This window comes from Pelodiscus sinensis, chromosome 19, assembly GCF_052426305.1.
Source record: "Pelodiscus sinensis isolate ZL-2025 chromosome 19, ASM5242630v1, whole genome shotgun sequence".
Lineage (NCBI taxonomy): Eukaryota > Metazoa > Chordata > Testudines > Trionychidae > Pelodiscus > Pelodiscus sinensis.
The window spans coordinates 19,125,306-19,148,779 of NC_143070.1; the positions used below are offsets into that span (position 1 = coordinate 19,125,306).

Genomic DNA, 23,474 nt, shown 5'->3' on the forward strand with positions numbered 1-23,474 from the left:
CTGCCCCATCATCTAGCCTGGCAGTGTTAGCTAGTGGCTGCGATTAGTGGTTTTCTAAATACAGAAATAAATGAAGTAATTTTTTAGTTAAAATTTCATATTTTGTTTTATACTTCATAAGTCACAACAACAGCAGAAACTCTCTACACACTTTTGCCCATAGAAAGTTTTTTTCATGTGTGTCAAGCCAAGAGGCATAATCTTTAATTTCAAGCATAAACGGTAACAAATTTTTCATTTCATATGTCAATACAAATGTCAAGAAAATGGTTAATTTTGTGTTATGCCTCAAAGGATCAGGACACCTGTAAGACACCAAATGGCTACTGAAAACAACGTATTTGATTTCATAGTAAACAAACATTTAAAGTCAGGCACCTTGCCAACGATCCCTTGTCATAATATTCTTTCTTCCATAACATTTTAAATATATCTAAGAGAAGAGACTAAGCTGAGTACTGGGAGTTCAGGGGCCTGTGAACCCCTACCCCAAGGGGTCTGGGGCTCCCTGCCCCCTTACTCCGATGCCCCCATTGAACCCGGGTTGTGCTGTATCTTGGAGAAGCAATAAACCCTCTCTATTCTACTGGCTGGCGGAGTCTCATCTTGCTGTAGATGCGGTGCAGGATCGGGGGTACCCAACGTGCCACCACAGAAGTATAAACAAATGAGTAGAAAATACAACATTTGTATATGCACCACATAAAGTAATAGAAGAGTAAGGTGCATACTTCAGTGTTGGTGGGATGGGGAATTACTTACAGAAAGAAGGGTTTTTAATAAGTTTTCAATTACAAATGGATTTTCTAAAGTACTTTCACATTTACAAATCTGGCCTATAGTGAGTATTTGAGAACCAAGATCTACCCAAGTGGTGACTTGTGACAAAGCACTAAGGTGCTGGGTAGAGAATCAAAACAGCTGACAAAGGCTGCCCCCATTGGAGGATAAAAGGAAACTGAAGGAGTTTTGACACCGTCCCAGGAAATCTGTCAGCCTGGACATCACATGGACCCAAAGAACAAAAATCTGAAGCTGCAGTACAGACAAGAAGTGCTAGATTAGAAACACTGGACTAGGGGACTGCTGAAACTGCCAGCTACAGAGTGTTTCCAATGATTTCTTGGTAGTAACAATACACACAAGGATGCCTAACAACAGCTCTGTGCACGCTGTTACTGTAAATCAATGTTGTGGTGCTCGAAGTAATAAAAAGAATAGCTTTTAAAGTAAATGGCTTAAAGGAGCAAAACACCACTGAAGAGCAAGGCCAGGCAGTCTGGGCAATGACAACAGCAGGTAGGACACATTTGCAAACTCCTTTGAAACTTTGTGCATACACAGAAGCGGATCAGGGGTTCTTTTTAGACCCTAAAACCAAGGTCTGGCCATGGCAGTGTGCGGCAGGGGCTGTATCTAAAACATTTTCCCGGCATCCAGCCCCTTTAGCAGGCGACTCCACTTTACCCGGCAGGGAAGCGCTGCCTTGGCCAGTCCCACGGGCACGTTGTGCCAGTCAGATCCCAGCTCTGGGAAGCGGCCCTCAGATGCCCCATCCTGGAAATAGGAAACACCCCACACCTGTCCCTCTGGCCGGTTTTGCAAACACCGCAGATGCCTCCTTCCCTTCATCCCCCGTCACGTCTCTCCCCGAACGCGGAACCCGGTGTCTGGTACCAGCTGCACCCAGCGTTCCAGCCCCGCCTGCCTGCGCCTGCGCGCAGAGTGAGGGCATCAGCCTCAGCCGCGGCTACTGCGCAAACTCCGCTCGGGGACGCCTGCGCAGCGCGCCCTAAGAAGCGAACTCTGAGACCAGCTGTTCGTGTCGCTGGAGCCCGGTGTGTGCGGGGCGGGGGCCGTTGTTCAGGGGCCAAAGTGACCGCGCGGGTGTGGAGGGGTGACACGGAGCGGAGGGGGACCCGGGCTTGGAGGGGAGGGAGGATGGAAGTGACGCCGGGGGGTGGGGAGGGAAGGAGGCATCTGCAGTGTTTGCAAAACCGGCCCGTGGGGCAGGTGTGGGGCGTTTCCTATTTCCAGGATGGGGCATCTGAGGCCGCTTCCCAGAGCTGGGATCTGACTGGCACAATGTGCCCCAGGGACTAGCCAAGGCAGCGGTTCCCTGCCGGGTCAGGTGCCACGGCCAGACGTGGTTTTAGAGTCTAAAGAATCCTGGATCCGCTTCTGTGTCTGCTTAAAGCTGACTGGCTCACACTACTATAAAGCAGGAGTGAGGAACCGCAGGCCTGAGGGCTGAATGTGGCCCCTGTCTTACCTTGATCCAGCCCCCGAAGGCTCAGGGACACACACACACACACACACACACACACACACACACCCACCCAAGCACAGGGGAGCCTGCACTGGCTTTCTGGTCCCCCTGCCACTGCCCAGGGGCTAGGACATACAAAATCTACTAGGCTGAGCCCCCCCAGGCTCTGGTGTGTGGAGAAAGTGAGGAGTGTCTTTCTGCTCAGTCAGGGGCCTGTCACTGTCAATGAGGGTTTTTGTTTGTTTGCTTGTTATTTCTCACTTGTGTGTGGTCCCCTGCTAACTTTTCTGTGGGTCAGTGGCCACCAACTCAAAAAAGGTTCCCCACACCTAAGTTTGTTCATGTTGGCAAATTGATTCATGAAAAAGCAGGGGGAGGAGGGCAAAGTCTGTGCAGGGGCCAAACTGGCCACATGGGTGGGCGGATCACACAGCTGGCTACAGGGCCAGGAGAGGGGCCAAAGGGCAAAATTGGGGCAGGCAGCAGGGTTAAGAACAGAATCTGGGCACTGTCAAAAAAATACCTCAGTGGGGGGAGCATTTGCAGTGTTCATAAAAATACAGGACAGGGGGACAGAGGGTTTTCCCCACTTCCAGTATGGGGTGTTGCAGCACCCACTTCCCAGGGCTATGAGGCACCTGTCTGCTAGCTGAGAGCCGCTGCCCAGGGGGGTGAGATTCAGTGTCTGGGGGCTGCCTGTGTGAGCTGCTGTTTTGCCTCTTGCCCAGCACTTAGGGTGTGCAGACATCCTGGATTAAAAGGACAGGGCTGAATTTAAGCCCTGCTGCAGGTGTCCTGACTTTTCCTTACAAACGGGCAAATTATCCCGTATTTTTTGTCACCCTCCCTACCAGTGCTGGTGGGTCCTGTTGCCAGATCCTTGCTCGCCAGCTGCCTGCCCATCAGCATGAAGTGAGGGGTCCAGTAGCTGCTTCCCCAGCTGGTCCAGCAGTGCAGCCTGTGCTGTGTGTCAGCATCAGCCAGCAGGGCTCCCCCCCCCCCCATCCCATTTCCCTCTGGCACTGACTGGGCTGCCAGGAGCAATGACTGGTCAGTGTGAGCTAGGGATGGTAAAATGAGATTAATTGGGTAATCAAATAATTGATGCAATTTGTATCAACTATTTGATTAGTCAACAAAGGCGCCTTTGACTTTTAAGTGTAGCTACATTTCAAAGGCAAAAGTGCTGCAGGGAGCACGGGGCCAGAGGGGGACTCAAGCAGTCCCCAGCTGGCTCTGGGCTCCCTGCGGCATTTCAAAGTTGCAGTGCTGCATGGAGCCCAGGGTCTGGCCCCAAGCTCCACAAGGCACTGCCTCTTTGAAGCACCCCCTTCTCTCCTCCTCCCTCCCCACTCCTGCTGCCTCTGTGTGATAGAGGCAGCAAAAGAGGGGAAAGCGGATAGTCAACTCATTGACTTGTTCACATCTCTAGTGTGAGCAGGTGGCAGCTGGTGACTTGTTCCCTCTGCTGCCCCCCATCAGTCCTTTCCATCCTCCCCCTCTTGCTGTCCTCTCCCTGCTCTGCCTCTTCATGCCCCATAGCCCCCTGCTCCTCCATATCCCCCTGCAGAGTGTTGCCCTGCCCATGCACAGTCTCAGGGAGATGTGATTCCAGGTACCAAGAGAGGGCAGTGTGTCCTCCCTCCTTGCCAGACTGGGTTCAGAGGAGAGCACCAGGGCCAGGTCGATCAGACACCCCAGTCATGTGAGACAGGTGTGTGGGGGTGTCCCCCTCTCCCTTTTGAAACCTAAAGCCTTAAAGATAAGAAGGCTCCAACTTCTCAGTAATTATGTTTAACAGGGATTTGATGTTAATTTGAACCCTTGTACTGCTCAGTTCTGATTAAGGATGTTAAATATCGGTTAATTTAATAGTCGAGTAGTCAATGGAATTTCCATCGACTACTTGACTAGTAGGTAGGCACTTCCCCATTCCTCCTTTGAAAGTCCTGCTTTGATTCCAGGCTGCATGTGGGCGTGCCAGCTTTGAAATGTGCAAGAGTCCCCAGCAGGGGCTCTTGTGCATTTCAAAGTGGAAGCACCCTCATGCAGCCCTGGGTCAGCGGAGGACTCAGATTCCCCTGCTGGCCCCTGGCTCCATGCTGCGCTGCTGCTTTGAAATGCCACGCAGAGCCTGAGTTCAGCTGGGGACTCCCCAGCTGATCCTGGACTCCATGTGGCATTTCCTCAGAACCTGGGATCAGCCTGGGAGTCTCCAGCTGACTGCGGGTTCCGTGAAGAATTTCCCCAAAATCCAGGGTCCCCGTTCAAAGGGCCAGTGTTGCACAGCTGATCCCTGGCTCAGCTGTATGGTGCTTCCCCTTTGAATGCTGCCTCAGCGTTTCAAAGCAGCAGCGCTGCACGGAGCCCCCATACAGGCTCCCTGCAGCGCTGCTGCTTTGAAGTACCCGCTCTTCCACTTCTTTTGCTACTCTGTCTGATAAAGGCAGCAAGTGGGAGGGGGACTGACTAGTTGACTGGACTATCTGATAAGCATTTGCATATCGGATAGTCAACTAGTCCTTAACATCCTTAGTTCTGATGGATTGCCATTGAGCTCACTTGAATATGAATATTTTTACCAGGTGTCTGGTATTCAACTTAGAGAAATACGATCACCCTAGCCTTAATGCTTTTTCACATCACCGGCAACTTGGGTAGATTTTGCTTCCTGAATGTTCACTACAGGCCAGATGATTAAATGTGAAAGCAACGAGATACTTTTGAAAATAATTTTGTACTTGAAACACAGGAGCTTACACATAAGACACCTTCATCCATATTCAGACAGCAGAATAAGTGGCTTGTTTAATGGACACACTGGACACACTAAGAACCGAATCCCATTGATGCAGGTGCAATAATGTTGAAACTCAAGCCAGGTATTGAGCAAAGTGAATATGGATTTAGGATTTAACTTGTATGTGTTGTTTATGGACTACATGAATGAAAACTAATGGTTTTAACTGAAGGAGCCTACATTTATACACTTACCTCTGTGTTCAGACAGGTGAATATGCAGCTTGTTTATCAGAAAAACTGGGTGCTCAGAACCAAATTCTGTTGTTGCAGATGCAGGAATATAGAAAACTCAGGCCAGGTATTGAGAGAAATTAATATGGATTTGGGATCTAACTGGTGTGCGCTGTTTATGGACTATCCAGACTCAGCATTTGCCCAGAACAACAGAGCCTAGGCCCTTGGAAGTGTGTGAACAGGGTCAGAGTCTGGGGAGAATGGGGGTGTGGAAAGGATTAAAGCCCTTTCTGAAATGTCTCCAATTGCCCTTCTCCCCCGACAGGCTGCAGAACACCCGTGTCTGTCTCTAGCTCAGCCCCTGGCCTGCAGAGCCAGGGACAGGAAATGGCTATGGTGGAGCCAGTGTCCTTCGAGGAGGTGGCTGTGTATTTCTCTGAGGAGGAATGGGCTCTGCTGGACCTGGGTCAGAGAGCCCTCTACTGGGCTGTGATGCAGGAGAATTATGAGGCTGTGAGCTGGCTGGGTAAGGATTCCTGTCCCTGCGGGTATAAGAAGCTGGGAGGGATCTGGAGCAGCTGGGTTGTGTTTGGTTCAGGGTCCCTCATTGCTCCCACCCCCAATGTCAGGAGTATCTGCCCCAATAATCCTGGTTCCTGTGTGAGAGACTGGCCCCTCCATGGCCCCTCCAAGGGGAAGCAGGTTTAGGGACATAACAATGGTGCTGCTCTTCCCACAGTCAAGGTCTCAGTTTGCTTCCCCACCATCTTGCCCCTGTTCTGCCTTGGCCGGAGGTGTGAGTGAAGGGCCCAGGCAGGAACAGCAGTTACCAGAGTTGTGGGTCTGGGTCTTGCTGCTCTTAGTGCCTGCAGGGTACCCCTTGGCAGGGTCTGAGGAAGCCAGCCAAGGATTCATTTAGCTGCTCAGGAAACTCCCTCCTGGTTCTGGTAGATCATCTGAGCCAAAGAGCAGGGCGAGCCGAGGCCCCCCCCCCCCCCCCCCCCAGCCAGGAGCTTTGTGGGCAGAGCCCTTGGGGCTCTAGAGCTCTGCTGGGTCCTTTCCCTCCAAGTCCTAGTGACCTGCCATGTGGCAGCTGCCATCTGAGCCCTACCTGGCTCCCCTTCTGAGCAGTGTGTTCCTGTCCTGCCCTGGGATGGGGAGATGGAACAGGCCCTGAGGGAGACTTAGCTGAATGCTAGAGAGTGCAGCAGAGCACTTAGCTCCCCTGGGAAATAAGCTGGGCCATTCCCAAGGCAGGTGAGTGTGTCCTGGGATCTTGTACCAGAGCCCAGTCTCTGCAAGGTGGGGATGGAGCTTCTCTGGGTGGGTGACTCTGATCCTGGCTCGGGAAGCAGTAATGGCCCAGACCTTAATGACTTGATCAGCACTTGATTAATTGCTCCCTGAGCAGGATTTCCAGTTTCTACAGCTCATGTGATCTCCTGGGTGGAGCGAGGGGAGGAGCTGCGGGTCCCAGTTCTCCAGGGCTGTGAAGAAGGGAAGATCATCAGCAACACCCACACAGGTGAGCAATCTGCTTAACCAACTCAGAAACCAATTTCTGTCGTCTCATAGCAGGTGTCACTTGTGCATTTTCATCAAGTCACCCTGACCCTTCAGCCTGTCTTCAACTCCAGTCGGGGGTGTGTGTGTGTGGGGGGGGGGTGTTATTTGGGGTTCCTTTAATCCAAAAATCTCAGTAGCTTTACTCTGTGTGTCAGAAATAAATCCAGGGAGACGTGGCCATCTGACCGATAGCTGGCTGGCACAAACAGGACCACACAAGAGCTTTCATCTACACCAGCGGTTTTCAAACTTTTTGGGCTCCAGAGCCCTTTACATGCGTAAAAATATATGCGGCGCCCCAGCGGTCCACTGATTGTATGTGCTGTACCTATCAATGTTTCCAGTTTGTCAACCTCACGGAGCCCCTGGAGATGTATCATGGAGCCCTGGGGCTCCGCAGAGCACAGTTTGAGAATTACTGATCTAAACCTACATGTTACTTAATCTCCAGCACTTACACTCGTCTATAACAGGTTAGTAAAATGCCCCCAAACTTCAATAATTCCCAAAGCCGGGTAAGGTTTTTGAGCTGGGGTAATCCGGCCCACCAAGCTATTTGACCCGGCTCAAGACCAGTTTTCTTGAGACCCCGAAGCTGTTCAAAATGGCTGGCGACTCCCCACTGTCAGGGGTGCGCGGTGCTTAGAGGGAGCTGCCAGCCTTTTTCAACAACGAACACGCCCTGCTGCCTGCCATAAGCCAAGTCTCCTTTTCCCCCTCACCAGGGGCGAGTGGGGTGTAGAGGGAGCCTTCGGCTGTTTATAATGGTTGCTGGTTCCCTTTAGGTGCCGTATGACCCTGGCAGGGGATGAGAGAGTTTGTGTCTTCCCTCGTCCCGAGACCACGCTCCCAGCTGCGATGATTAGCCTGTGACAGAGGAGTGTGCAAAGTCTCTTCCCTCCGCCCCTCCCAGGGCTGCACGAGGGAACCTCCTTGAGCAGTTTGGGGCTGCTACAGGAGGGAGCCTGCCTTGGGGACTCTGTTGGGCTGCTGGCTAGGAGCAGACTAAGTTAAGTGACTCCTGGTCAGAGCCTGCCTCCAGCACCCCAGTCCCTCCCATTTCCCAACTCTCTGCCCCAGGCCATCACGCAAATGCTCTACACTCACATCCCGCCTCAGGTCACAATTCCCTCCCAGACTCTGCAGCCCTCTCCACCAGATCAGAATTCACTCCTGCACCACTACTCCCTCCAGGACCCTGCACCCTAATCCCTGGCCCCAGGTCACAACCCCTCCTTCACCCACACTGCCTTTCTGACCCCATGCCCTGTCCTGCACCCCAGTTCCCTCCCCCGAGCTCGCTTGTGCACCCCACACCCCTTATATAGATATATGTGGCCCTTGACCACTTTCTAAAATCTTAGAGTGCCTCCCCATCAAAAATGATTGCCCACCTCTGCTCTTGAGTGGCCCAGCGGTAGTTTTCAACGAGACAATCTTCCTCCTGCTGGTGGAGACCACAAGATATATCCAGGGGGTAGACCCTGGCAAGCCCCTCCTGAAGAGTCCAACCATCCCTAACTTGTCATCCCTGTTTATTTGTTAGTATTACAATAATACGTCATTTCGGGGAAACTTCCTAAGCAAGCAACAATAAAGGTTAGGCAGGAGGTTACCTTCCAACCATCTGCCAGCCAGACACGATTTTTCAGAGTCTGCCAGCCTAACAGACACACCCTGAGGGCACATAGATGAGCTTCTCAGCAATTGCTGCAGAGGTCTCTGCAGGAAGGATGTGGGATCTTTTCTGTGGCAACCAGCTCCTTGCCCCCCTCCCCATCTTGGTTGGATGCTAAAGCCCATTTGTGGCCTGCTAGCAGCAATAAGCAGAAGGCTTCACACACGTCACTGCTTTGCCAATGTTTCCCCACAGAGAAGGATGGATTCTCTCCTCTGGGGAAGGTTTTGTGAGGAAGGAGGGTGAAATCAGTTAATGATGTTTCTGTGATGGGTTAGATCCCAGAAATCCATTTGGGGTTGTCCCCGGTGGGGTGATCAAGCCATCGACACCCCCCTTCCTGCCTTCAGGGGCTCCACACCACCCTGTCCTTCTGAGCCAGAAGCTTTGGTCTGCCCCAGCCAACTAGAGAATTGGGGTACCGCCCCCAGCGGAGCAACATACACATTGAACCAGTTCAGCTCCAGTGGGGCTCAGCTATAAGGCTTCAGCACCCAGGAAACCAACCCACAAAAGTAACCAAACCCCCAAATTAATCAGTCACACCCTGTGTAAAAGTGTTACACAGAGAAAGCTCATAAGTTCACCCCTTTTCAATGAAAGCAATAAGAACATAACATTCGAACAAAAGAACAACCATAGTGGGTCAGACAAAAGGTCCATCTAACCCAGTATCCTGTCTGCCAATACTGTCTAATGCCAGATGCCCCAGAGGGAGTGAACAGAACAGGTAATCATTAAGTGATCCCTCTCTTGTCATCCAGCATCAATTCCCTGACAAACAGAGGTTAGGAACACCATCCCTACCCATCCTGGCTACTAGCCATTGATGGGCCTAACCTCCATGAATTTATCTAGCTCTTTTCTGAACCCTGTTAAGTCCTGGTCTTCACAACATCCTCTGGCAAGAAGTTCCACAGGTTGACTCTGTATTGTGTAGAATAAATACTTCCTTTTGTTTGTTTTAAACCTGTTACCTATTAATTTCATTTGGTGACCCCTAGTTCTTATATTACTAGCCAATTAGCCCGTCATAAAACGGGATTTTCAGGTCTCTCTTCCACGTCGGTCTTCTCTCCTGAGCCGCCGGTCTCTCTCTCTCTCTCTCTCTCTCTCTCTCCTCCTACTACCTCCCTCCCCCCTCCCCAGCTCTCCTCCGCCTCCTGCCTCTCTCTCTGTCTCTCTCTTTCTCTTCTCCTCCCCCTCCCCCTTCTGCCTCTCACTCAGGAGACCACGGAGCCCAAACGGCCCGTGCTGCATGAGGAGCGTGGAGCCCAAACGGTCGCTTGAGCCGCTTGCTCCCACAAGGAGGCCTGGCTCAGCGGCGCAGAAGTCAGCCGAGCTCCACGGCGGGAGGGGAAGGGGGCGGGGTGGTGACGTTCACAGCTAGTGGGTGGGGCCTGGAGCCGCTGTCACGCTGCACGTCACCGCCCCGCCCCCCTTCGCTTCCCATTGTGGCACTCGGCTGACTTCTGTGCCACTCAGCCGGGCCGCCGCGGGGGAGCAAGCGGCGGAAGCGGCCGTTTGGGCCCCGCACTCCACATGCAGCACAGGCCGCCCAGAGGGAACAGCCAGCATTTTGGCGTTACAGACTTACAGACACTGGGCTAACATATATATGATGGGATCAAGTAAATAGCTTTTCCTTATTCATTTTCTCCATATCTGTCATGATTTTATAGACCTCTATCACATCCCCCCTTAGTCTCCTCTTTTCTAAACCTAAAAGTCCCAAGTCTGTTTAATCTCTCTTCATATGGGATCCCTTCCAAGCCCCTGATCATTTTTGATTCCCATTTGTGAACTTTTTCCAATTCCAATGTATTTTTTTTAGATGAGACAACCACATCTGTATGAAGTATATTCAAGATGTGGGCATACCATGGATTTATATAGAGGCAATAAGATATTGTCTGTCTTTTTCTCTATCCCTTTTTTAATTATTCCAAACATTCTGTTTGCTTTTTTGACTGCTGCTGCACATTGGGTGGATGTTTTCAGAGAACTATCCATAATGACTCCAAGATCCCTCTCTGGAGTGGATATAGCTAAATTAGACCCCATCATTTTGTATGTGTAATTGGGATTATTTCTTCCAATGTGCATTACTTTGCATTTATCAACATTAACATTCTTTTTGCCATTTTGATGCCCAATTACATAGTTTGTAAGATCCTTTTGAAGTTCTTCACAGTCTGCTTTGGTCTTAACTATCTTGAGCAGTTTAGTATCATCTGCGAATTTTGCCATCTCACTGTTTATCACTTTCTCCAGATCATTTATAACCTGTTGACTAGGATTGGTCCCAGTACAGACCCCTTAGGGATACCGCTAGTTACCTGTCTCCATTCTGAAAACTGACCATTTATCTCTAACCTTTGTTTCCTGTTTTTTAACCAGCTATTAGTCCATGAGAGGACCTTCCCTCTTATCCCATGACAACTTACTTTACTTAAGTGCTTTTGGTAAGGGACCTTGTCATAGGCTTTTTGAACATTTAAATACACTGTAGCTACTAGATCTTCCGTGCCCACATGTTTGTTGACCTCCTCAAAGATCTCTAGTAGATTAGTAATGCACGATTTCCCTTTACCGAAACCATGTTGACTTTTCCCCAACAAATTATGTTAATCTATGTGTCTGACAATTCTATTCTTAACTAATTTCCCCATCACTGACTGTAGATATGCGTAGTGGTTGCTCCCTAGATATCAAGCCCAGTGTAAATAATTGTTAATAAACAAAAGTGGTTTCATTAAGTATAAAAATAGGATTTAAGTGATTGCACATGAAAACAGTCAGGTCAAAGTAAATTACTAATTTAAACAATATACACTAGCTAATTCCAGTACCAGGTGGCATAGTCATGTGACTGTCTAGGATCAACCACTGTTTGGGATCACAGGAAAAATGGAAACATTATTAGTAGTTGGTTTGAGACTGTGTCATTCAGAATATGTCTACACAGCAGGGCTAAAGTCAAATTAAGTTACGCAACTCATCTACATCAATTGTGTAGCTTACACTGAAATAGCTTTAATTCAGTTTTCAGCACTGTCTACACAGCAGGAAGTCAAAGGAAAAACACTCTTCCTTTGACTTCCTTTACTCCTCATGAAATAAGGGTTACCAGGAGTCAGAGTAAGAAGTCCTCCAGCTCGACATTATTTCAAAATAAAGACTTGTTTTGTAGATGCACATGATGTCATTTCGACATAACATCAGTAATTCTGGAATAATGCTGCTATGTAGATGTACCCTAAGTTCCTAACATATCACTAATGTCCCTCATTACCACATTTACCTCATTACCACATAAACAAGTCTACACTTCATATGTCTAATTTCACATACAAGAATGATACATGCACAAAAATAGCACATACAGATTCAGCAGATTATAGCCTTAAAAATTGTATGTTACATATCCTGTAACATAGAAAATTGAATACCAATTTTCATAAAGCATCTTTGAGATAGGCTTATCTCAAAGATGCTTTATGAAAATTGGTATTAATAAGCCAATTTTCCTGAAGCTGTGACAGCAGTTGTTTGGGTGTTATCTCCCCATTTTCCTGTTGCCCTTTCAGCTCAGCACAGAGAATGACTCTTGTCTGGTTTCTGTCTCTGTCCCAGCAGGTGATGGAATGGTGAGTGAGAACAATGAGGAGAGTCTTCATGAGGAAAGTCCGGAACAAGTGGCTCCACATGGGATGTTACTGGGAAGATCTAAAGGGCATGTTTCTCAGAGTCCTGAGCAGGGAGAGACCTGTGAGAGTCAGCCTACTCCAGAAAGGCAGCAGGGAAACTATGTGGTGGAGGGACAGGATAAATCCAGGGACAGGAGCAGAGGGGTAAAAAGGAACAAAGAAACTGTTCTACAGAAAATCCCCCATCGAGAAGGACCCTACACTTGCAGTGATTGTAGAAACAGTTTCCAATGTAGACAGGTCCTCATTTTACATCAGAGAATCCACACAAGTGGGAACCCTTTCAACATGTCTGACTGTAAGAATAATTTCAGTCAGAATTCAAAGCTTATTTCCCATGAGGGAATGCATCCAGCTGAGAAAATCTGTGACTGCACTGCCTGTGGGAAAAGCTTACATTCCCAATCAAGTGTTACTGAACACCAGAGAAACGACAGAGTAGAGAAACACTTCATTTGCTCTGACTGTGGGAAAAGCTTCAGTCGGCGCTCAAGTCTTGTTAGACATAGGAGAATACACACAGGAGAGAAACCCTTTAACTGCTCTGCCTGTGGGAAAAGCTTCACGCAGAGCTCAAGTCTGAACATTCATCAGAGAAGCCACACAGGAGAGAGACCCTTTCAGTGCTCTACCTGTGGGAAAAGATTCAGTCGGCGCTCATTCCTTATTCAACATCAGGTAATACATACCAGTGAGATGCCCTATAACTGTTCTGACTGTGGGAAAAGCTTCCAGCAGCGCTCAAGTCTTATTAGTCATCAGAGAACCCACACAGGCGAGAAGCCCTTCAGCTGCTCTTACTGTGGGAAAACCTTCAGTGAGAACACAAACCTCATTCAGCATCAGAGAATCCACACAGGGGAGAAACCCTTTAGCTGCTCTGACTGTGGGAAAAGCTTCAGTCGGCGCTCAAGTCTTCTTCATCATCAGAGAACCCACACAGGTGAGAAACCCTTCAACTGCTCTGAGTGTGGGAAAACCTTCAGTCAGAACACAAACCTCATTCAACATCAGAGAATCCACACAGGGGAGAAACCCTTTAGCTGCTCTGACTGTGGAAAAAGCTTCAGTCGGCGCCCATGTCTTCCTCATCAGAGAATCCACACAGGGGAGAAACCCTACAACTGCTCTGACTGTGGAAAAAGTTTCAGTCAGCACTCAAATCTTATTAATCATCAGAGAACCCACACAGGGGAGAAACCCTACAACTGCTGTGACTGTGGGGAAAGCTTCAGTCAGGTCTCAAGCCTTATTATTCATCAGAGAACCCACACAGGAGAAAAGCCCTTCAGGTGTTCTGATTGTGGGAAAAACTTCAGTCAGAGGTCACACCTTGTTAGACATAGGAAAACCCACACAGGAGAGAAATCTTATAACTGCTCTGACTGAGGGAAAAGGTTCAATCTGAGCTGATAGGCTTTTGAACATCAGAGAACCCACATGGGTGAGAAGCCTTTTAATGGTGCTGTCCTTGGGAAAATGGGCTTAATTTGCTGCAAGGATGCTTTAGGTTGGATATTAGGAAAAACCTCCTAACTGTCAGGGTGGTTACGCACTGGAATAAATTGCCTAGGGCGGTTGTGGAATCTCTATAATTGGAGATATTTAAGAGCTGGTTAGAGAAATATCTCTGTGATGATTTAGATGGTGTTTGGTCCTGCTGTGAGGGCAGGAGGCTGGACTTAATGACCTTTCGAGGTCCCTTCCACTTCTAGTGTTCTGTGATGCAATGAAAAAGACATTTATTTCAAATGGTATAAAAGGAAAGTGCTAGAAATGGGAAAAGTAGTCCAGCTTTCCAATTGCCACAGGTTGGGGAAAATTCTTCTAAACACAAACTGGAATGGGTGACAGAGTTTGCACATGACCCCATTGTAATGAAAACTGACTTGGTGTTGATTTCAACTGCCTGCTTCCTCAGCCTGGGGAAGCACCCAAGCCCCTGGGCTCAAAGCTGGGAAGGAATCATCTCCCTCCACCCTCTCCCAAGCTGTTTTGTGTAGTGGGAAGCACCCTCTGGTTGAGCCTGCCAGATTGGGCCCTTGCCTGCCTTCCCCTGACTTGTGAATTGCACTGGGGGCTAGGGGATAGCCAAGAGCCTGGGTGCCTACAGTGAACTTCTGACTGTGATATGGAGCCTGTCCTTTACGTTTCTGTAACAGCTGACTCGAGGATGGCTAATGTGATGCCAATTTTTTTGAAAAAGGATCCAGAGGCAATCTCAAGCATTCCTTGTGGGGAAGTCTGCCTTCAGTACCAAGGATATTGGTTGAAGTAATAGTAAAGAACAGCAATGCTTTCTGTAAAGAGAAATCATGCCTCACTGATCTATTAGAATTCTTTGAGGGGAGTCAATAAATATGTATGCTCCAGTGGATACAGTGTACTTAGACTTTCAGAAAGCATTTGACAAGGTCCCTCACTAAAGGCTGTTAAGCAATGGAAGCTGTCATGGTTGTGTGGGAGAATTAAACCTGACAGCACTGCAGTGAGCTATTTTGTATGTCCAGCCATTGGTAGCTGAAAACCAGATATTACATAGCTAGGACTAATATTTAGGATTTTGAGAGTCAAGGCCAAATACCTGTATGTTTCCAGTTTTGCTAATCACAATGGGACAAAAAGTTAATGTATTGTAACAGGAACGTTTCAGCAGCTCACCTTGGTTTTAAGTGTCTCTAATGTAAGTATTGTTATAGCTAAAATGCTTTATTAATAAAAATAACGTACACAAATCCATGGGCCCGGATTTAATGTATCGACGGGTACTGAGGGAGTTACCAAGTGTCATTGCAGAGCCTTGAGCTATTATCTTTGAAAACTCATGGAGATCGGGAGAGATCCCGGAAGATTGGAAAAAGGCAAATGTAGTGCCCATCTTTAAAAAAGGAAAGAATGACAATCCAGGGAACTACAGACCTGACAGCCTTACCTCAGTCCCTGGAATAATCATGGAGGGGGGACACTCAAGGAATCCATTTTGAAGCACAAGGAAGAGGGGAAAGTGATCAGGAATAGTCAGCATGGATTCACCAACGGCAAGTCGTGCCTGACTAATCTGATTAGCTTCTATGATGAGGTAACTGGCTCTGAAGATTTGGGAAAGTCAGTGGGTGTAATATACCTTGACTTTAGCAAAGCTTTTGATACAGTCTTCCACAATATTCTTGCCAGCAAGTTAAGAGAATATGGGCTGGATAAATGGACTGTAAGATCGATAGAAAGCTGGCTAGACTGTCAGGCCCAATGGATAGTGATCAATGGCTCAGTGTCAGGTTGGCAGTCGGTTTCTAGCATAGTATCCGAAGGATCGGTTCTAGGGCTGGTTTTGTTCAAATTTTTATTAATGACCTGGATGAGAGGATGGACTGCACCCTAAGCAAGTTTGCAGATGACACTAAGCTAGGGGGAGAGGTAGATACACTGGAGGGCAAGGATAGGGTCCGGAGTGACCTAGACAGATTAGAGGATTGGGCCAAAAGAAATCCGAGGAGGTCCAACAAGGACCTATGAGGAGAGACTGAGGGATTTGGGTTTGTTTAGTCTGCAGAAGAGAAGAGTGAGGGGGGATTTGATAGCAGCCTTCAACTTCCTGAAGGGTGGTTCCAAAGAGGATGGAGAGAGGCTGTTCACAGTAGTGACGGATGGCAGAACAAGGAGCAATGGTCTCAAGTTACAGTGGGGAAGGTCTAGGTTGGATATTAGGAAAAACTATTTCCCTAGGAGGGTGGTGAAGCACTGGAATGGGTTACCGGGAGGTGGTGGAATCTTCATCACTAGAGGTTTTTAAGTCTCGGCTTGACAAAGCCCTGGCTGGGTTGATTTAGTTGGGATTGGTCCTTCCTTGGGCAGGGGGCTGGACTTGATGACCTTCTGAGGTCTCTTCCAGCTCTATGATTCTGTGATTCACCTGGGCTGGGAGGAGCAGATTGCATAGGGATAGGTGGAGAAGGGGAAGTGGGTGGGTGCAAGGGATCTGTGCAGTGAGGTGGAGGCAGGGAGCAGTTTGTTTGGAGAGTCTGATTCACTTGCTGCAGTCTTCTCTGTGGCAGGATTGGAGGAGGTGGGAGAGCAGGCTGTATAGGGTGTATATATGCCAGGACATTTGCATGATTACGTTTCAAACAAAGTTTACATAGGTTTTAGAGGCTTAAGGTAAGAAAGAAAAAGATTCTTTTAACATATTTTTGGAGTGTTGCAGATATCTAAAACTGTGACCTTAATGATTTTTTTAAAAATCCTGTGTTACTAATTAATACATGGTATATTGTGTTGCATTAAAGCCAGATTTTAGCTAAGAGGTAGACTTGTGGCTCTTATGAGTCAGAAGTAACAAGTACTAGGTGCTATGCTCGTTATTTTGTAGGATGAAACTTTATTTGCAAGCTCTTTGAAACATGCATCTGTCTACAGCACCTGAAGCCATGTGTTAATTTGTCCTGGGGCTTCTATTCTTTGAGTTTTGTTTTCTCTCTGTGTGTGTGTGTGTGTGTGTGTGTGTGTGTGTGTGTGTGTGTGTTTTGTTTGTACTGGTGGTGCACATCCACACTCAATATTGGTGTTGTACATAAGAAAGTTTAATCCACCCAAACAGAAATTCAACCCACCTGAGACTACAACATGTTAGAGGGAACACTGCCCCTAAGCTCAGTTGTTGCAGGTGGCAGACAGCCGGGAGTGAACTAAAGCAGCACAGGGCTGCATGTAGCCATGTGTCTGTGCAGAAAAAGGAGCCACAAAGAACGAGAGAGCTCATTTCTGTCTCAATCGGGGGCCCTTTTGTGTGAAGCACATGTGATAACCCACTCTGCTGGTGGGTTCTTCTGCCCCTCCCCAGGGATGCCACCCATTTGGATGGCACTTGCCCTGATACTTACAGACAGGCCCACCTGCATAAAGCAACAGTCCATAGAGACCCTTCAGTACTTCAGCTGACAGAGCAGAGGATTGTAGTAGGTGCTTAGCAAGTGACCCTTAGGTGGTTGGTTTGACTCTGGCTCCGAGGAGAGCTTCTTTCCCTCCCCTGGCGGAGGCAGGGCATGCTGGCTCCTTGATGGAGCAGCAGGGAAGACAAGGCTCTTCCAAGAAGCACAACTGGGCTCCACACAGATGCCAAACAAGGGCTCAGCCTCAAGGACAAAGGCTTCTGCCAAAGCCCAGGATTGAACGAGGCATCTTTCGATCTTCAGTCTAATGCTTTCCCAACTTAGCTACTTCTGCACTTGCTCACCTGGCTTTGGGGCCCCCACTTCTCTCTCGGGGATGTTTTTCTCAGCTGCAGTGCACAAGAAAAACTATTGCAAGTGGCCCTGCAAGGCAAGATGAGTTTTGCCTGCCTCTCACAGCTTGACTCACTACTTTGCCCCATTCCTGCCTCCCTTCCCGGGCTGACACTGTGGGTGAGAGGGACTATGGCTTCCAGTGGTAGGGAAGATGGGTGGTGAGACACTGATGGCAAGAGGGTCCAGCTGCCTCTTTAACACTCGGGCTGCATCTAGACTGGCAAGATTTTGTGCAAAATCTTGCCGCTTGTCTACACTGGCCGCAAGTATTTGCTCAAGAACACTGACTTTGTACTGTACAAAATCAGTGGTTCTTGCGCAATTACTCCGATGCTCCCGCTCAGGGATAAGCCCTCTTGTGCAAGTGTTCTTACTCAAGAGGGCAGTGTAGATAGGGACAGGAATTTCTTGCGCAAGAAAGCCCCGATGGTGAAAATGGCCACCAGAGCTTTCTTGTGCAAGAGAGCATCTACACGGGCACGGGATGCTTTTGTGCAAAGGCACATGCCAGTGTAGATGCTCTCTTGTGCAAATACTTTAACGCAAGAACTCTTGCATTAAAAGTATTTGCACAAGAGAGCGCCAGTCTAGACGCAGCCAGTCTGTTTCCCTTTCCTCTTTTGACCTCCCTGCCTAAAGCAGTCAGATAAAGGAAGACTTGCTGCTACTGAAGAAGCTTGAGTGGCCAATGTCAGCTTGAACCCCCCCATCTTGGGGTTATCACGCTAACCAGCTGAGCTAGACAGCCCCCAGTGGGCCCTTTCAGAAAAAGGCTGCAGGTGGCTACAGGAACATTGTGGGCTCTGGAACAAGATGGGTGAGTCAGGGCAGTTGCTCACAGCCTCAGAAATAGCAAAACACAGATTTCCTGTGAAAGGTAAAACCTCTCTGCAGTGTCAGGCCCTGTCACATGCTAGGTGCCATCCAGGTGGGCGGAGCTCACGTGCCAGCTCTCGCCAACTAACTGCCAGAGTCACAATTTCTACTGTGCTGCTCAGGAGAAGAGGAAAAGCCTCTTGGGGAAATAGCTCCTGCCCCACCTCCCAATGGAGCCTCTTGTGTAGCAATGGTCAGAGGCCTCACTGGGGGATTAGCCCTGATTGCCTGGCACCTTGTGATGTTGGCCACAGAGCACGTGCTGGTCTGGGAGCAGGCTGAGTGGACATTTGGGGGTGGAGAGCAGACTGGCTGTGATCTTTGTGGAAGACCTCAGGCAACACGTAGGCATGGTCCTCCCCTCCTCTTGCCCTGCCTCAGTTGCTCTGTGACTTTTGAGCCTTCCCATAGAACTGCCATTGCTCCATGTGCCTGAAGGAGGAAAGGTGGGTTGGGGGCCAGTCTCTGATTTTGCCTTGACTATGCAGCCTGGCCCTGCTGCTCCTTCCCTGAAATAACCTGGGAGCAAGAGGAAGAGCCTGGCAGTTACAGGGACCAAACATGTGGGCATCAGGTGAAGCAGTGCAAGATACAACCTCAACCCTTCTCAATCTCTAGCTGAACTGTTGAGTTCTAGAGCCCCAACATGCTGCAGCCACCCCATTGAAGCAGTCAGGTCAAAGACCTAACTCTAGTGGGTATCAGTCACCCAGCAGGAAGGAAAAGACTCACTCTGGGGCATTTAAGCACAAGGAAGCCAAAGGTTTGGCTTTCCAAGGATTTGCAGCAAACCAGCATTTCACCAGTAAGTCCCACTGAGATTGGAACTCAGATTGCAGGATTCAAAGTCCTGAGCGCTTCCCCTTATACCATGGAACCTGCAGACTTGTCTTTCTCTGGACACCATTGACTCTTGGCTGGCAGCTGACTCCTGGCTTCCCTGCAGCTGCCTCACCTCTCAGGACACCCCTGAAGGATCTGTCACACTGAAGGGGGTTCCCCCCAGGGACCATTCCCAATGTGGGCACGACCTGAGTCCGTGACAGTCAGATGTCCTGAATGCCCAGTTTCTGCAGGTCTTTGAATTCACTCCAAGTTCTCTTGCCACAACTCTAAGGGTGTGTCTAGACTACAGGGTTTTGTCGACAAAAGTGGACTTTTGTCAACAAAACTATACCTGCGTCCTTAACGTCGACAGGACTCAGCAGTTTTGTCGACGCTGGTAAACCTCATTTCACGAGGCATAACACCTTCTGTCAACAGAGTTCTGTCGACAGGAAGCATTATTGCATGTAAACTGTCCTTGCGTCTACACTGCCATGTTGACAAAGCAGCTTGCTTTGTCGACAGAACTGAATGTAGTGTAGATGCTCTTTGTCGACAGAAGCTTTGTCGACAGTATCTGTCGACAAAACTTCTGTCAACAAAACCCTGTAGTCTAGACGTACCCTAAGAGAAATCCTAAGTAAGTGTCTTGTAATGTCAGGAGAAGATATTGAAATGAGGCCAGTTCTCCTCACAGAGCACCCAAGGCTGAGGGAAAGAGAGGATCTTGAGTCTGGCACCTTAGACCACTTGGCCATCCTGACACTGTTCTTCTAAACTGCAGTTTTCTTGCATGTGTGAATTACTCAGGGAGGCCAAGGGGACATTTCTCCTTCACCACATAACCGTTCTACAGCACAGCTAGTTTTATGCATACTCGTTCTCACCTACAGTTGTGACAATTTGTAATTAGCTGAAAAGAAATGGAAGAGGGGAAGCCGTTGGCTGGCAGAACCAAGGCTTGGGATTCTTCTACGTTCAGCTGTGCTAAGCAGCTGGCAGCCAAGCTCCCAAGTGCTGGTCCGTTCCTTCCCTCCCCAGGCAGGCAAATCCCCTTCTCTAGAGCTGCATGATTGGCATGATTTTCCGGAAATGCTTTTAACGGAAAAGTTTTCCGTTAAAAACATTTTCGGAACAGAGCATCTAGATTGGCACGGACGCTTTTCCACAAAAGCACTTTTTGCAGAAAAGCATCCGTGCCAATCTAGACGCGCTTTTCTGCAAAAAAGCCCCAATTGCCATTTTCGCGATCGGGGCTTTTTTGCAGAAAACAAATCTCAGCTGTCTACACTGGCCCTTTTGCACAAAAGCTTTGTGCAAAAGGGACTTTTGCCTGAACGGGAGCAGAATAGTATTTCCGCAAGAAGCACTGATTTCCTACAGTAGGAAGTCAGTGCTTTTGTGGAAATTCAAGCGGCCAGTGTAGACAGCTGGCAAGTTTTTCCGGAAAAGAGGCTGATTTTCCAGAAAAACTGGCCAGTCTAGACACAGCCTAGATGTTAAAAGCTTCAATTTCCCTGCCTGGTTTTTAGCCAGGGACTTTTTGCACACTCTGCAAACATGCTACCAACTGCACTACAGAAACCAGCCTGCTGATTTTTGGATTCTTTTTTAAAGTTTTCTCAGGAAACAGCCAGGATGCTGGGCTAGATGGGCCTTCGGTCTGACCCAGTCTGGCTGCTCTCATGTTATGTGACTTTCTGTTTTTATCCTGTCTGGGGAAGGGAGAATGAACCAACTCCCTGAATTGCACGAAAATTTGGCAAATTAGGAAAATTGCCTGAGAAAGCTCAGCATTGCTGAGAAAAAAAGCCCAGACCCTCACCTCCCTGGTGGTCTAGAGACTTCGATTCAGGGCTCTCACTGCTGGGATGAGCTTTGATCCCTAGTCAGGGAACACAATCTCACCTTGCTGAGAAAAGCTGCAAGGACATTGCAACCTTAGTGAAAGATGCAGGGGACCTTTGATGTGACAGAACACTACAGGGACATTTTGCACCTTCTCCCTCAACAAGGCAAAACAGGGCATAAAATCTGCTGTCTGCAGAGCTGGGTGATTCCAGCTGCCCTTGTCCTTTCACTAGTGGGTAGAACTGAAGGGCTCTCTGGCACACGCAGCAATACTGCAGCACACGTGTCATTCCATAAAGACACCGAAGCGCTGTTCTCTCGTGAATACCTGGCATTTGCTCTCACAGCCATCGCTGCAGTGATTGGCTTTTACTGGAACAAAGGCACTGCATGTCTGCTGGGAATTAAACTTTTTTTTCTGTTCTTTGTGCTGTGAGTCTCACTCCTCTTTCTCAGGTGCAATTACTGCAAAGGCCAAGGTGGGTGAGCTTCTATTGCCCCCCACTTCGCCTGGGGAGAGAGACAACCAACAGGGGGCAGGCAATGTTCCCCCTCAGAATCCTTCAGCAGTAAGACCTTAGGAATGGAAGCAGCTAATTACCCTTCTCTTCTGATGTTGAATTTCAAAGACTTGCCTCTAGAGGTGGGTGAAAGGGGTTTTTGGCTGAGTATTTTGATAAATGAACTACTTCGATTGATAAAAATGAAATGAAAATGCAAAAATGCAAAAAAAAAAGGGTAGGGGACTCAGAATGAAATTAATAGACAACAGATTTCAAACAAACAAAAGGAAGTATTCTTTTTCACACAATGCACAGTTAAACTGTGGAACTCTGTGCCACTAGATGTTGCGAACATCACAATTACAAGAGCGGTCAATAAAAGCACTAGTTTCAAGCAGGATCAGTCTGACCCTTCTGGTCTTGTGAAGACCAGGCCCAAGAATGCTTAGAACCTGATCTATGAACTGTATGTAGCTGAGGGCGGTATCATTGAACAACTCTCTGCTTGTGCTTGCTTCTCTCCTGATAAGAAGCCTTCACTCAGTGACTCTATAGCATTTGCTGGTAGTCTGAGTACTTTGGAGTCCTCTTCTGCTGCAGGATTTCTGAGCAGTGCAAGGAAGCCAAAGCACTTCAAGTGTGAGGGCTTTATAGCCAACCAGCACATTCCACTGAACTATTCAGAGTCCTGAGTGTTACCCATTACACCATGGGACCTTGTGACGGGGCGACCCCCGCCCGTCCCTGGGGCGCCGCCGAGCAGGCCTTTCTAGCAGCAAGGGGGGGGGGCTTGCCAGCGGTGTGCGGCGTGCATGCGAGCCGCGCCGGGGCAGGGAAAGCGGGCCGCACCCACAAGCGGCGGCGAAGCGGCAGACGGCGCAGGGGCAGCGTGGGCGGCGTTTCCCCGCCCTGTTGGGCAGGAGAGCGGGCCAATCAGGGGACTGGACGGACGGCCGTGGCAACGCCTGCCCGGTGACGTGGGCGGGGGCCGTAGCCCGGCGGGGAGTTTAAAAAGGGTAACCCCTTCCGCTCGGGGGGGGGGGGGGGAGAAACGTGCGGCAGCGAGCAGGAGGGGAGGGTTACTGAAAGGGAGGCGGAGGTCAGGAGGAGCAACTCCCCTCTCGGAGCGCAGTGCCGGCAGCCACCCCGACTGTAGAGCCAGCCCAGCGCAGGTTGTGGGCGTACGGACGCCCGACCGCCAGGCTGACGGACGAATCAAAGGTGACCACCCTGAGGGGGGGGGAGTAGGGACACCTGAGGAGGGAGAGGAAGCAGCCCAGGGCAGAGCTCACTTAGGCTCGCGGGCTGATGAGTTGCGGCAAGGAGCCCCGTCAGCCGGACCGGAGTTAGCTACTTCCGTGTCCTTAGGGCCCTGGGCTGGGGCCCGTGAGTGAGGGCAGGCCCGGGCCCCCCTTTCCCTCCCCCTCCATAAGGAGGGGAGAAGCATATGGTCAGAGGACCGCCCGTGCGGCTGCACCAAACGCGGTCGACAATTCGAATCTCCCGCCTTGAAAGTGGGAAGATTAGACTTGCTGGGGACGCACACTCGTGGGGAGGGGGCAGGAGGCCCGGCGACCCGACGAGCTCGGACCCCCTTTGGTACAGACCTACAGCTAGTGCTTTTGGTGGGCACCTGTGACTCTCAGCTCTCTGGCTGGCCCTCCAGCTGCTCAGTCTATCTACCTTTGACTTGTATGCACATTCATTTTCACTTATAGAGGAATTCATTGTTAAAATCAGTGCTGATAACAATGTTCCAGGAAAGGTGAATTCCTCTCCTGCCCAGAGTAACAAAGAGTACAGGCAGTCCCCGGGTTATGTACAAGATAGGGACTGTAGGTTTGTTCTTAAGTTGAATCTCTATGTAAGTCGGACCTGGCGTCCAGATTCAGCCGCTGCTGAAACTGATCGCCAATTCTGACTTACATACAGATTCAA

General features: G+C 49.2%; 1 protein-coding gene across 1 annotated transcript; it reads left to right on the plus strand.

Annotated features, from left to right (window-relative positions):
* Positions 1-1,743: 1,743 nt before the first annotated feature.
* Positions 1,744-16,047, plus strand: LOC102453899 (uncharacterized). Its single transcript, XM_089771060.1, has 4 exons — positions 1,744-1,838; positions 5,571-5,771; positions 6,657-6,770; positions 12,126-16,047. The coding sequence occupies exons 2-4, from the start codon at positions 5,633-5,635 to the stop codon at positions 13,586-13,588; spliced, it is 1,716 nt and encodes a 571-aa protein (XP_089627186.1). The 5' UTR covers positions 1,744-1,838; positions 5,571-5,632; the 3' UTR covers positions 13,589-16,047.
* The last annotated feature ends 7,427 nt before the right edge of the window (positions 16,048-23,474 follow it).

Bases quoted from the DNA above. Each gene is read 5' to 3' on its own strand.
- LOC102453899 (XM_089771060.1), top strand. From the start codon at position 5,633: ATGGCTATGGTGGAGCCAGTGTCCTTCGAGGAGGTGGCTGTGTATTTC. The intron at 5,772-6,656 runs GTAAGGATTCCT...CTCCCTGAGCAG, and splicing joins TGAGGCTGTGAGCTGGCTGG to GATTTCCAGTTTCTACAGCT. The intron at 6,771-12,125 runs GTGAGCAATCTG...TCTCTGTCCCAG, and splicing joins CATCAGCAACACCCACACAG to CAGGTGATGGAATGGTGAGT.